The sequence below is a fragment of the Ceraceosorus guamensis genome, assembly GCF_003144195.1.
Source record: "Ceraceosorus guamensis strain MCA 4658 unplaced genomic scaffold IE81scaffold_125, whole genome shotgun sequence".
NCBI classification, from domain to species: Eukaryota; Fungi; Basidiomycota; class Exobasidiomycetes; order Ceraceosorales; family Ceraceosoraceae; genus Ceraceosorus; species Ceraceosorus guamensis.
In genome coordinates, this window is record NW_020290120.1 from 1 (window position 1) to 12,456 (window position 12,456).

At 55.9% G+C, this 12,456-nt stretch overlaps 3 protein-coding genes across 3 annotated transcripts; 2 read left to right on the forward strand and 1 right to left on the reverse strand.

The window, feature by feature from the left end:
* Positions 1-477: 477 nt before the first annotated feature.
* IE81DRAFT_332408 (hypothetical protein) lies at positions 478-2,340 on the reverse strand (the record flags this gene model as incomplete). Its single annotated transcript, XM_025515311.1, has 1 exon — positions 478-2,340. The coding sequence occupies one exon, from the start codon at positions 2,338-2,340 to the stop codon at positions 478-480; it is 1,863 nt and encodes a 620-aa protein (XP_025366490.1).
* Positions 2,341-3,284: 944 nt separating this feature from the next.
* IE81DRAFT_369170 (OPT-domain-containing protein) lies at positions 3,285-7,576 on the forward strand. Its single transcript, XM_025517214.1, has 3 exons — positions 3,285-3,864; positions 3,957-5,729; positions 5,802-7,576. The coding sequence occupies exons 1-3, from the start codon at positions 3,606-3,608 to the stop codon at positions 7,271-7,273; spliced, it is 3,504 nt and encodes a 1,167-aa protein (XP_025366491.1). The 5' UTR covers positions 3,285-3,605; the 3' UTR covers positions 7,274-7,576.
* A 1,830-nt stretch (positions 7,577-9,406) lies between these two features.
* IE81DRAFT_332410 (hypothetical protein) lies at positions 9,407-11,742 on the forward strand (the record flags this gene model as incomplete). Its single annotated transcript, XM_025515312.1, has 2 exons — positions 9,407-10,036; positions 10,177-11,742. 2 exons carry the CDS (start codon positions 9,407-9,409, stop codon positions 11,740-11,742), a joined length of 2,196 nt encoding a protein of 731 aa, XP_025366492.1.
* Positions 11,743-12,456: the final 714 nt, after the last annotated feature.

Below are 12,456 nucleotides of genomic sequence, written 5' to 3' on the forward strand. Positions count from 1 at the left end.
GACAAAAGGTATATAAGGAGGCCTTCTTCCGGCCTCCTCTTCTCAGAAATGCATGCTTCCTACCACAACCTTCTCGTACGACAACTTTGACTGAATCACTACTCCGACCAACCACCTTCAACGCTTGCTCGACGCCTGGACTGATCACCCAGCTGTCTCCCTCTCTCTCTCTCTTCTTAGCTCTAGCATCAGCTAAGTCCTCGCCAGTCGTAACGTTCCGTCCACTCACCGCTTGTTCCCTGCTCTTAGTTCGACGAGCACAGAACCTTACTTGCGCCGGTGACGACTCCGGCTATCGCCGCTGAGCCGCATCGTTACACGGTCAGACCGGGCACATGAAGACAAATAGGAAGTGTCCTCTTCATCCTCTAAATCATACAAACCAGCGAGCAATAGCAGTGCAAGACACAGACCAAAATCAGACGCAATTAGACTCGACACGGTCCTCATCCATCGCATTCCTCACGCCCGAACCCTTCACAGCTTCCTCTTCTTCTTCTTCTTCGCCGCTTCCTTCGTCTTCTTCCCTGCATCCCCGCCGCCGCCTGTAGCCTTACCCTTTGCCTTTCCAGCCTGCAATGATGATGCATCGCCTTTGCTCTTGCGAGCAGAAGGCGACGGAGGTTGCGCAGCGCCTTGCGTCTGAGATCGCGTGCGCTTGCGTCCTCCAACAGACGCGGAAGACGGGATATCCGCGGCGTCAAGAGGACTCGCTCCCTCGGGCTGTGCAGCGCGCGCACGACGTCGTTCGGCGACTAGTCGGGCAACAATCTCTGCCTCGTCTTTGTCGTCGTCGCTAGCGTCGAGGCTGAGGGCGCCGAGAGATTGGCGCACAGGCGACGACTTGCGCTTTGCTGGCGTGCTGGGGCCGGCGAGAGCGCATGGCGAGCTGCCACGGACGTTCGAAGTCTCGAAATTGTCCGCTGCTGCTCTTGCTGACGATGATCCAATGCCAGTTGTGTCCATTGCATTAGGATCGGTGGGCTGATCCTGTGCTGCAGGCGACTTGTCAGCAGCTAACTCTGCCGCTGCCTCTTCTTCCGTGAGGAAGCGTCCCGCGCGCAAGATCTCCTCCTTCAACGTCGGCCACGGTCCGTACGCAGCACGCGCAACATCGTGCTTTGATCGGGAGCCTCCCTCGTACTCCTTTACGTCGCACGCAAGCTTTGCCTCCTCAAGAAGCGCACTACTGATCCCTCGGTGCCGCTTCTCGAACTCCTCGGTCGCCGCTGCCTCCTCTTCATGCCGAGGATGCTGTAGGCCAAGCATGAAGACACGCTCGCCTGCTTTTTCTGCGGCGTCTGGGTGCGCGTACGTTCTCCATTCGAGGTGGCCGGCAATGAAGAGCGTGTCGCACCAAAGGACCTCCGCCCAGATGTCATACTCCGGAAAGTAAAGCAGGAAGGCGCAACCGAGGTTGAAGAGCCAGTAGCGCCCGTCTGTCTTCATCGTGCCAAGTGAGCAAGCAAGACCTGCTCGCTGCGCCGTCGCCTTTGTTGCGGTGTCGCCGTGCACCAAGACGATCATGTTGTACATCGGCGAAAGAAAGAAGCGCGCCTTGTCGCACAGGCGGGTGACGACCTTGTGCACGCGCTCAGAGTTCTTCCAGAGGCCTCTGGTGACGTCGCAGACGAGGTAACGCTTGGAAAGAATGAAGCGCTGGACCCACTTGTCGGTAAACATGCTGGCCCAGTGCAAGAAAGAAAGAACGGTGTGCGTCGCAAGATGTTGATTGCCTGCGCACGAGAACTGCGTCAGGTCCTTTGAACCCCACCAATGCATCGTTGCATCCGTTTCGTCACGCCTGTCGCACCAATAGCCCAAGTAGAAGACCGCTTCCCCACTAGCTGAGACATAGTGCGCAGTACCTTTAGTGACTACCTTGCGCGCAAGATCACGACCTTGTTTAGAGGCGCGCTGGATCTTGGCGACGTCCTCAAACATGCACGGCTGCAAGCGTTGAATTGCATTGTGCCCATGACTTCCTGCGGGCTCAGATGCCCACGGATCCTTCGAAACTCCAAGCACCCAGTTGGCAGAAAAGAGCATTGGGGCATGATTGCCCATTGGCCCAAGCTGAGCCCCAGAGATGACGTGCTTGGCGCGATGTTCCAGCTTCAGGCCTTGCTTTCCATCGCTGACGGCCTCAACCAGCAGTTGAAAATGCTGATTCTGCTTGGTCTTGCTCCTTCTCCCAGCAGAGAGCCGCTCGATACGCTTTGCGTACTCTTCACGGGTCTCCATGTGGTGGATCATGAGGTGGTCCGTGATGCCGAGCTGAATCAGCAGACGTTGCAGCTTTTTCTCTAAGTTGTTGTTGACTGGAGCTGTGCAGTTCATCTTGACTAAGAAAAATGCTTTAGAGAGGTGCTTTTGAGGGTTTGAAAGGTGCTGAAGCTGCCTCAAAAAGTCTGGGTAACGAGGACGATGTGGTTGTGAAGACCGAGCAAGCAGACGTGAGAGGAAGCTATGATTGATGGGTCTGCGCAGACAAAAGTTAAATTGATTTCTACCTTAAGTCGGCGCCATAAGTCGTCTCTCGTCTCGGCCGAGACGAAGAACGACTGGGGAAGCCGATTCACAGTCCCGACCCCATCATTTGTGTGGATAGGTCGTCTTAGAGAGTCGGCAATGGGTGAGATTCGACTTTCAACGCCGATTGGATGGTCAGACGCACCAAGATGCATGCTGCATTCGACTTGACAAGTCGCATTTTGGACGATCCGACTCACCAAGTCGCCTTGTCCACGCGGCGCTGAGCGCCGCGTGGAAAAGCAGGTCAGATTCAACTTGTGAAGTTGTTTACAGAACTCGAATAGCATTTGAATTGTCCCGGTCGACTTGGTAAGTCGAATCTGCTCTCGCACGAGAGGAGATCGACTTACCAAGTCGACCTCACCTGCCTTTGTGTCAGCCGAGTCTGAAAGTCGACTACACAAGTCGACTTATGTCGGGCAAATCAAAGACACAACCGGATGAACCACTAGCTAGTTGACTGCCCAAGTCGAGTGCCTCTCGTGCGATAGCAGCAGTCGACTTGGGCAGTCGACTGCTTCTCGTGCGATAGAAGAAACAACTTGTCAGGTCGACTTTTTGAGAAGATTCCAGTGGTCGAATTTAAAACTCGACTGAATAAGCCGGGTTGTGTATTTACTAAAATCCGGTTGTGCAAATAGCGCGACCCATCACACTCACACTGTCCCATCGCCGCGCGCAACAAAGCCTGTGGCCATGCACTGCGGCCCGCACAAGGCAAGCATTAGTCGCCTTTCGCCCGCCATCACAATCGTACCATTCGTGATTCTGATTTCCCCATCTGGTTGCCGCCTCTCCATCCGTAAGCGCCCCCCCCCTTTTTCCATTGCCTCTCTCTATCCTCAGCCCACCAGCATCCGCTCAAGCCTGCATACAGCCACGCACTCGCACTTCTTCACGCTATTCAACCATCGAAGCTGGCGTCATCGTCTTTCGACGCTGCCCTTTGCGCAGCAATTCTGCCAGGCTTTCATCCTGCTTCGCGCGCGGTCTCAGTCACCGCGAATCAGATTGTGCAACAGCTTCGTCAGCCTTTTGCCGCTGAAACTGACTGCTGAGCTCCACCCACGATGAACGGCTTCGCGCGTGATGGTGATTCCGATAGGCCGGGGACGAGCAGCGGAAGACGAGCAGGCACGAGCAGCGGAAGGCCCACCACAGGTAGACCAAGAACGGCAAGGACAGGCACTGCATCTGGTCAAAGACCTCTGACACGGGGCGTGGGCGGTCTCAACAACGCTGCGGGAGATCAGGAGGGCTATTTGGACGAATGGGACGAGGATGAGTATGAGAGCGAGGACGATGGTGACGTGTTCGCATTCGTGCCTCGTGAGTGAATCAAGCTCGCATTGACCTTGCTCAGTATCCTCAACGCAATCGAGCAAAGCTTACACTTGTTGCTATTGTCCTTCCCCTTTCAGCCGACATTGGCCAATCAGCGCCAACAATTCAGATTGGAGACGCTTCAGGCGCAAGCGTGAATGCGTCGGCTATGCCAGAGATGCCGCCAACGCCAAACGATGCGTCAAGGCAGGCTAGCGATCCTAACGCTCTCAGCATCGCTGCCACTGGTCTTGATCCCACCCGGAAGGCGCAAGCTGCTCAAGAAGAAGATGAAGAAGAGACTTTCTACTTTGATGAAGTCACTGGAGCCGTTTACGACGCGCAGGGGAATCTGGTAGAGATGCCGCCCGGCTTTGATCCTGCTGCGCTGCGCGAGAATGTGCAAGAGACTGCGCAGGGCGACGCTCCCGAGTCTTTCCGCTCTGCCGATCCTCACATGGGCGACGACTCGGTCGCTATAGGTATGGTAGAGCATGAACCCGAGGCGATTGGCGAGCCCGTCGGGTTGGAGGAGGTGAGGAGCGCCATTCCTTTGCCAGGTCGAGGCAACTCCTTCGACTCTCCCATTTACGACGCTGGCACACGTCGCGCCGCTTACCTCGCCGATCCGCGAGTGTCGATGGATCGCGTGTCATCGAATGCTTCGAGCGTCAGCAGGGATGTGGGCCCGGCGCTGAGTCACGCTAGGTCAGTGCACGCCCTACCTCAAATGGATGTACTCGACGAAGTGGACTACTTGCCCACAAGTCGAGAAGGCCTATCATCACGGCACGGTGCTCGCGACTTTGGCACGACCGCAAGCGGCGGTATGATGGTTGACAGTCACATCCCGGTGAGCCAATCCCGGCGCACGAGCGGTCTGGGAACCATTGACCCTGCCGCTGCAAACGTCTCTGCGGTCGGCCACGGCAGCATGCGACAGCGCAACAACCGACTTAGCGTTCATGCGGATGCAGGTCGAAGTCCCGACAGCGATGTCAAATTCAATCTGGGCACAAGCTACGACTTTGGTGACACTGATGCCGACCTCTCGTCCAAGCTGGGGTACGAAGAGCGCCTCGGCGACGGCGAGGGACTGGCGCATCCGTCGAACGGCAACGCCCAGATAGGTCCCATGGGAATGCGTATGGTCGAGCTTGAGATGGATATGGAGGAAGATTCGCCCTACCCAGAAGTTCGCGCCTCGGTTTCCAACATCGACGATCCCGACATGCCGGCGTTCACCTTCAGGATGTTCGTAATCGCAATGATCCTTGTCACGATTGCTTCTGCAGCGAACATTCTGTTCAACCTGCGCTACCCGTCGCCCGCAATCACTCCGATCATCATCCAGCTGGTGGCATACCCAATAGGCAAATGTATGGCGTATGTGCTGCCCATCACCGAGTGGAGATTGCCAAGGTGGCTAGGCGGTGGCACCTTCAGCCTCAATCCTGGCGCTTTCAACATCAAAGAGCACGCTCTCATCACCTTGACTGCCAACGTTGCTATCAGCCAGGCGTACGGATTCAACACTCTCCTAGTTTTGGACTCTGACAAATTCTACGGCGAGCCAACCAGCAAAGGGTTTGGCATCCTTTACATGCTCACCAGCCAGCTGCTGGGCTTTAGTTTCTCTGGCCTTTGCATTCCCTTCTTGGTGACGCCTGCTAGCATGATCTGGCCCCAGAATCTGGTCACCGCTACTGTGCTCAATACGCTTCATGCCGAAGACGACGGAATGGATGGTAGCATCACGCGGTTCAGATGGTTTAGCTTCCTGTCGCTTGGCGCGTTCGTCTGGTACTTTGTGACCAATTTCCTCTTCACGGCGCTAAACTACTTCAATTGGGTGTGTTGGATTGTGCCGAGTGAGTACTTTCGGAGAGGAAGCATCCCGAGTGCGGGACCTGCAGACTAATACTGGTCTCGCCATCTCGCAGACAATCACCTCGTCAACACATTGTTTGGCACTGTCGGTGGCATGGGCCTGTCAGTCTTGACTTTCGATTGGTCGCAAATTAGCTACATTGGATCACCTTTAGTTGCACCGTGGTGGGCGGAATGCAACATCTTCGCTGGGTTTCTGGCTTTCTACTGGATCGTTGCGCCTATCCTCTACTACAAGAATGTGTGGAACTTTGCGCACCTTCCATTCATCAGCGGACGCAGCTTTGACCGCTTCGCACAGCCCTACGACGTCAAGCGAGTGCTCGGCGCCGACTCGAGGCTCAACCTTGAGCAGTATGCGCAATACTCCGCGCTGTACCTTCCCGTCTCGCTGTTCATGGCGTACTGGAGCGGTTTCGCTACCAACACATCCGTCCTGGTCCACACTGCTCTCTACCACGGTGACGCCCTGTGGAAGGGAGCCCGTCAAATCAAGACCGAAGAGGATGACATCCACGCCAAGTTCATGCGTCGTTATCCTACCGTTCCGATGTGGTGGTACTTGGCCTCTTTGGTCGTCACCTTTGGTCTCGCCATCGTTGTTGTCGAGGTCTTCAGCACGGGTATGCCTGTTTGGGCACTAGTACTCGCCATCGCCGTTTCAGTGGTCTACACCTTGCCATCTGGCTTCATCTATGCCATGACTGGCACGCTACCTCTTACCAATCTTATTGGCGAGGTTGTGGCAGGCTATGTCATGCCAGGCAGGGCGATTCCGAATATGATCTTCAAAGTCTACGCCGTTCAAACGATGTCCAGCACGCTCAACTTCGTGCAAGATCTCAAGGTTGGACACTACATGAAGATCAACCCGCGCTACACATTCACCATGCAGTTCGTTGCCGTTGCTTGGACTGCCATTGTGCAATGGGCTGTCAAGCAATTCATGTTCAGCCACGTGGACCGCATCTGCTCAGACGACCAACCACAGCGCTTCGATTGCCCCAATGCAGACGTCTTCTTCAACTCGTCGGTCATTTGGGGCGCCATTGGTCCTACGCACTTGTTCGGCAAAGAGTCGCTGTACGGCAGTGTTTACTGGGGCCTGTTGGTCGGAGCCATCGTGCCCATCCCAATTTGGTTTTTGGCTCGGCGCTTCCCAAGATCTATCATCAAATTCATTTCTACGCCAATCTTTTTCAACGGCATCGCGTTCATTCCGCCTTGCACCGGCATCAACTACACCAGCTGGTTCCTTACAGGTTTCATCTTTCAATACGTCATTCGCAAATTCAACTTTAGGTGGTGGTCAAAGTACAACTTTGTCACCAGCGCAGCGATGGACTTTGGCACTGTGACGTCGTTCATCCTCCAATTCTTTGTCCTCTCGCTGCCCAGGAATGGCGAGGTGGCCCTGAACTGGTGGGGCAACTCGGTCGCCTTCAACAATCTGGATGGCGCTGGTACGCCCTTCATGCCGACAGGCCCCGACGGTATTAGACCGCCGCCGGCGGCTTCCATGTGACCCCGCGCCCGCCCCTCTGATACAATCTGCCACGCGCTCATTCGCTCGTTGCTTCGCTTCGTGTGCTTCTCGAATGCCACATCGTCCCGTCCATTACTTCTTGCGGCCTTCTTTCCTCATCGCATTCCTCTCATACTGGCCTCGCGCTCCGTCCCTTTCCAAATTGGAGCCCCTTTGGCTGTCCTAAAGAGTTTGTAAATTTCTCTTCCATACAAGACTGCCCAGACTTTCCCGAGAGTGTGTCAAATTCACATGCAACATGTCACGACGCAATTTCTGTCGCCACGAAATCTTGCCCGCATGCGTGCTTGATGGGGCCTTCGTTGACGACATCAAGAATGGTTGTGATCTATGTAACTGTAAGATGTGTGGACGACGCGAGACGATACGCCCCGTCCGCGCCTTGAGCGCGATTTGGAGCCTTGGTAATCGTGCTGCTTCAGCTGGCACATATATATATATATGTACGGCATCGGTGTGCGCGAACGATCGTGCTTGTGAAACATTGATGACAGACTCACTAAATGGCGCTCGTGAGACACAACACGCCACCGCGACTGTCCGACATATACCTATATACACATCTGACATCACGATCACTCTGAATAATGTACAACATCCCCAATAATTCTTGCGCTCGTCACTCGTGACTTTATAGTCATTCAGCACAGCTCAGCTTTACTTGTCAGCGGGTGGGACGCTTGTGCTCGCTTGGACTCGGCACCAGCTGAGACTTTACGGACTTTACGCGGTGAACATAACACACGCGCCTTTCGCGAGTCCAAGCAGTGGTGCTGGGCGCACCGATGCGTGCCTGCATGGACGAGTGGATGATGGTGGATCGTGCTGATGTTGCCGTTGTTGCCGCTGTTGCTGACCGCGGGCCGGCGTGGGGCGAACGTACAGGCTATGCCGCAGGATCACCTCAGTGTGAGTACCTATATACTCACTCGACTGCTGCAGTGATGGGCGCATGCAGGTGCCAGCGCGCACATTCACATTCAACAAGTACTGTATATGCCGCGGTACGCGTGCATAGGCGCGCCCTTGCGCCAGGGCAGGGTACAGGCTACAGGAGATCATTGCGTACGTGCTGGCACATCAGGTGTATAGGCCTCAGCTGCTGCCTGCATGCCTGCATGCCTGCCTGCCTGCCTGCCTCGCCTTCAAGAGTGCTCAGCTGCTGGCATCAGCGTGGGACGCTTTTTGCTTCTGCAGGTGCATTCTCAGCGGTCACGAGTGCGTACACACAGCTATGGCGTACGGTTACCCTTGTACGTGCGCGTATAACCGCCAAAAGGTGGTGCATGCTGGCTGCATTCAGGCCCAAGCAGGAGCACTACTACTACTACTCTACCGTTACTAATACTGATACTAATTACTACTACATATCACCATTACTACTTCGACCAAAGGTAGCAAGCAGCAGCTAGCGCGCACCACCAACATATGCGCCATGCGCACTTGAACTCGTGACTCCCACTGGCTGAAGTTCGCGCGGCCAATTACCTACGACCTACGACCCATTGCACCGCACGGCACCGCAACGCAGAACATCGTTTGCGGCAACCTCTCGTGACTGTCAGCCAAACGACGCTTTGTTGCTGCGTCTCTTTTGCGTCCTGACCAGCATCGCACCGCGTCTCCACAAGGCGGGCTTTCCTTCTCAATTTTTCTTCTACTGACATCGGTAGCGAGCGCCCCCACTGGCTGCTCTGCTAATCCAGTCCGCGCTGTTTTCCTTCACTCGCTCGCCATCACGATCTCGCAAGCCAATACGACATCAGCTTGCACGCCTAACGCCGTCTCACCGATCCCCCCACGCTTTGCGTTCATCGTCATCGCTCTGCTAACGACGCTCAAACATTTCACATTTACATACTAACGCCTCGCGAGCAACGTTCACGCGCGGCGTTGGCCAGCATCTTGCCCGCTACATCCTCGACGAACGCTACGAACACCAAAAGAAGGTCGCGCTCTGTACTGACCCATCCGCACGGTTGCATCTTCAGACTGCCGCTTGACTTCCTGTGGCCTCGGTTTTTGATCTTCTCGGGCCTGGCATCATCTTCCTAAGCGCTTCATAGCGAGCATTTCTTCCTCCAGATCTGTGCGCTTACATCTCTTCCCACCATGTCGGATCTCGACCGCCAATTCGATCACCTCTCGCTTCAGACGGGTCAAGCAGGTGTAGTAGGTGCCAACGTTTCCCATTCCGGCTCAGCCTATCCAGCATCGCCCTCAGCTGCACCAGCTTCGCCTTATCGCAGCCTACACTCTTCAGCTCAGCAGGGTTACGCCCCGACGAGCGGCTTTGCCGGTGCCGTCAATCCCAACGAGCCTCAGAGCGCATCCGCTAGGTTCGAGCGCTTCTTTGCTAATGCAGGTCCTGAAGGAGCTTTTCCAGCCACGAACAGCACAAGCCCACAAGCCGGACCAGGCTCTGGCTTCTCCAATACCGGCGGCGCTTTTGGCGCATTTGGTCACTCTCTTTCGGGCGGAGGCGCAGGAGGGAGCGGCCGATTCGGTTCTCAAAATGCTGGCAGGGGCTCCACTGGAAGAAGCGGACTCCCCGCGCAGTGGTCCTCACCTGACCCAGCGCTCAACGCAACAGCCGGCGTGCCCCTCACGCCTCAGTCTGGCGGAAGCGCTTTCTTGAATTCCGCACCAGGCTTCAACATAGAGGAGGATATCATACCGACTGCTATCGTCGTCAAGAACATCCCATTTAGCGTACCCAAAGAGCAGCTCCTTCAAATCATTGTGAGTATTGCTGTGGAGGATCTCCTGTATACATTCGCAAACTGGCATCCGTCCTTGGCCACCACACGAGTTCCCTCACGTTGCTTGCTCTTGAGGTGGATTGATGCTGACGCCACGAGGCACTTCGAATCATTCTGCAGGAAGACCTGGCCATCCCCATGCCTTATGCCTTCAATTACCATTTCGACGGGGGCATGTTCCGAGGTCTGGCGTTTGCCAATTTTCGCTCTGGAGAAGAGGCGGATGCGGTCGTGGCTGCTCTAAACGGATTCGACGTGCAAGGTCGCAAGCTGCGGGTAGAATACAAAAAGGTGCTGCAGGCTGGCGAAAAGGAAAGAATCGAAAAGGAAAAGGCAATCAAGCGGATGCAGTCGATGCAATTGGAAAAAGAGCGAACTCGTCACAGGGACGAGTGGGAAGCCTCTCAACACGGCTTGCCCGGATTGCCAGCGCAAGGCTTTGAATCGTACGCAGGCGCACCATCCGGCATCTCGGGTCTGCCCCAGCCATCTTCTGGTTCCATCGGTCGCAGCACACACCTCAGCGGTGCCGGCTCGAATTTGACTAGCCCAACAACGGAAGCACATCCGCCAACATCTGCTGGCGGTGCTGGCCAGGTCTCGCCGCTTCCACTCACTGCAGATAGCTTGCGAGGAATACCCTCTGCAGGACTGGGTGCCGACACCGGCGCTTTGGCACCTTCGGAACGCAGTGGCGGCGCTAGTGCGCGAACCAAGGAGGAGCTAGATTTAAATGATCCAGCAACACTCGAGATATACTCGCGCGTCCTCCTATTCAAAGACGACCGGATGCGAGACGAACTCAGCTTTTCTCGAAACTTGAGCCCTTCGGAACGCAGGACTGTGCACCTGGTCGCGCAAAGGCTTGGCCTGTACCATTACAGCATGGGCGAAGGCGAGGAGCGATACGTGATTGTCACCAAGAACGAGGTAGCGCAGGGTCATAGGCCACTGCGATCCCAGGCTTCAACCATCGGTCGCACGCACAGAGGTGGGCTCGGAGCTCCCGCGGGTGGGTTTGGCGATGCGTCTGGATTGCTCTCGCCCAGCGGTGCCGCTACGACTGGACGTGCAGCTGCCCTCCGAGCAAAGAAGTCTGCTCCAGATATGAAGCGCTTGCGTGATCCGGAGAACGGAAGTGGCTACGGAGGCATCGGTGGTGGATACGGCCAAGGTGCAGGTCTAGCACCGCCTGGGGTTGGGGCGCTCGCTCGCAAGAGCAATGGAAATTTGAGAGAGGGATACGCAGCCACCATGGGCCGCTCACCTCGTTCGAACCATTCGAATCAAGTAGGCACGATTGGCAGCGGTACGGGTGGAGCAGCAGGTCTCGCGAATCTTTTCAATTCTCCGTTCGACGTTCCACCTGTTCCTAGCCTTCCCGCCACTTCTTCGGGAGGTTATCACGGCAGCGGCCATGCTTCTTCACCCTCTGGAGGATTTGGCGGAAGCATTCGTCAACCTCGAGGCCCGCCTACACCGGGCTCTCACGAAGCCAAAAACTTCGCACCCCGCGCAAGAGTCACGCTGGGAGCGAGCTCCGGTGCACAGGTCGCTGCGGCAGCTGCAGCAGCAGAGGCGGATGCTGCCTATTTGCCCACCATCACCCACTCCGCGGAGGACTATGGAACGCATGCAGGCTTGAGCAGGGATGATGTTCAGTCGCACGAGCCGCTCGAGATTTGAGCCGCGTTTCCGCACAGACTTGGTGCGGTGAGGCTACCTGATCCTGCGTATCCTGTCAACTTGCTTGGCGCATACCCTGAGGTGGTAACACCATGCTTGTCCCAAAATCACGTCTGTACTCGCTCTTTGTCCGCCTGCACCTCCGGGCCACCCGAGCTCATGCACAATTTACCGATCTACCTTCTCTTGATCCTCTTGCAATTACGAGAAAATTCACATCTCCCCATCGGTGTCATTCGTCCAAGTCTCGAGTTGAGTGTGGGGAGCAGGTAGCAATAACACTCGAGAGGATTGGTGGGTTGAGCCAGTCCAGAAGGGCTTCGCACGTGCCTGGGGTGTTGATTGAAATCGTCTACGGCAGTGACCAGTCAAGAGTGTTGCTGTGACTTGTGTTTCCCAGCAAAGGCATTCTCAGGGCCTCGGCCAGGTAGGAACTCGTGAAACATGAACCGCTTGGTGCGCTTGGTGCGCTTTATGTTGCGCCAGGATCGACCTCTTCACATCCTTTCGACCCGTGGGTACGCGTTCAAGTGAGTGCACGGCACGTATTGCGGTTCTTGCGAAGATGGCGTGACCCAACTCGACCTTGCGCCTCAGCAATGTGAATCACGAATCTGTGCGGCGGGCCCCCCAGCATGCAGCGAAGCGAGCGAGGGCTAAGAGGAAGCCGTGCCGCCATGCTCTGCGTGGCACCTCCACTTGCTGCTGATGGTT

Excerpts from the sequence above, each read along its gene's own strand:
- IE81DRAFT_369170 (XM_025517214.1), top strand. The coding sequence starts at position 3,606 with ATGAACGGCTTCGCGCGTGATGGTGATTCCGATAGGCCGGGGACGAGC. Across the intron at positions 3,865-3,956 it reads CGTGTTCGCATTCGTGCCTC|CCGACATTGGCCAATCAGCG; the intron begins GTGAGTGAATCA and ends TTCCCCTTTCAG. Across the intron at positions 5,730-5,801 it reads GGTGTGTTGGATTGTGCCGA|ACAATCACCTCGTCAACACA; the intron begins GTGAGTACTTTC and ends GCCATCTCGCAG.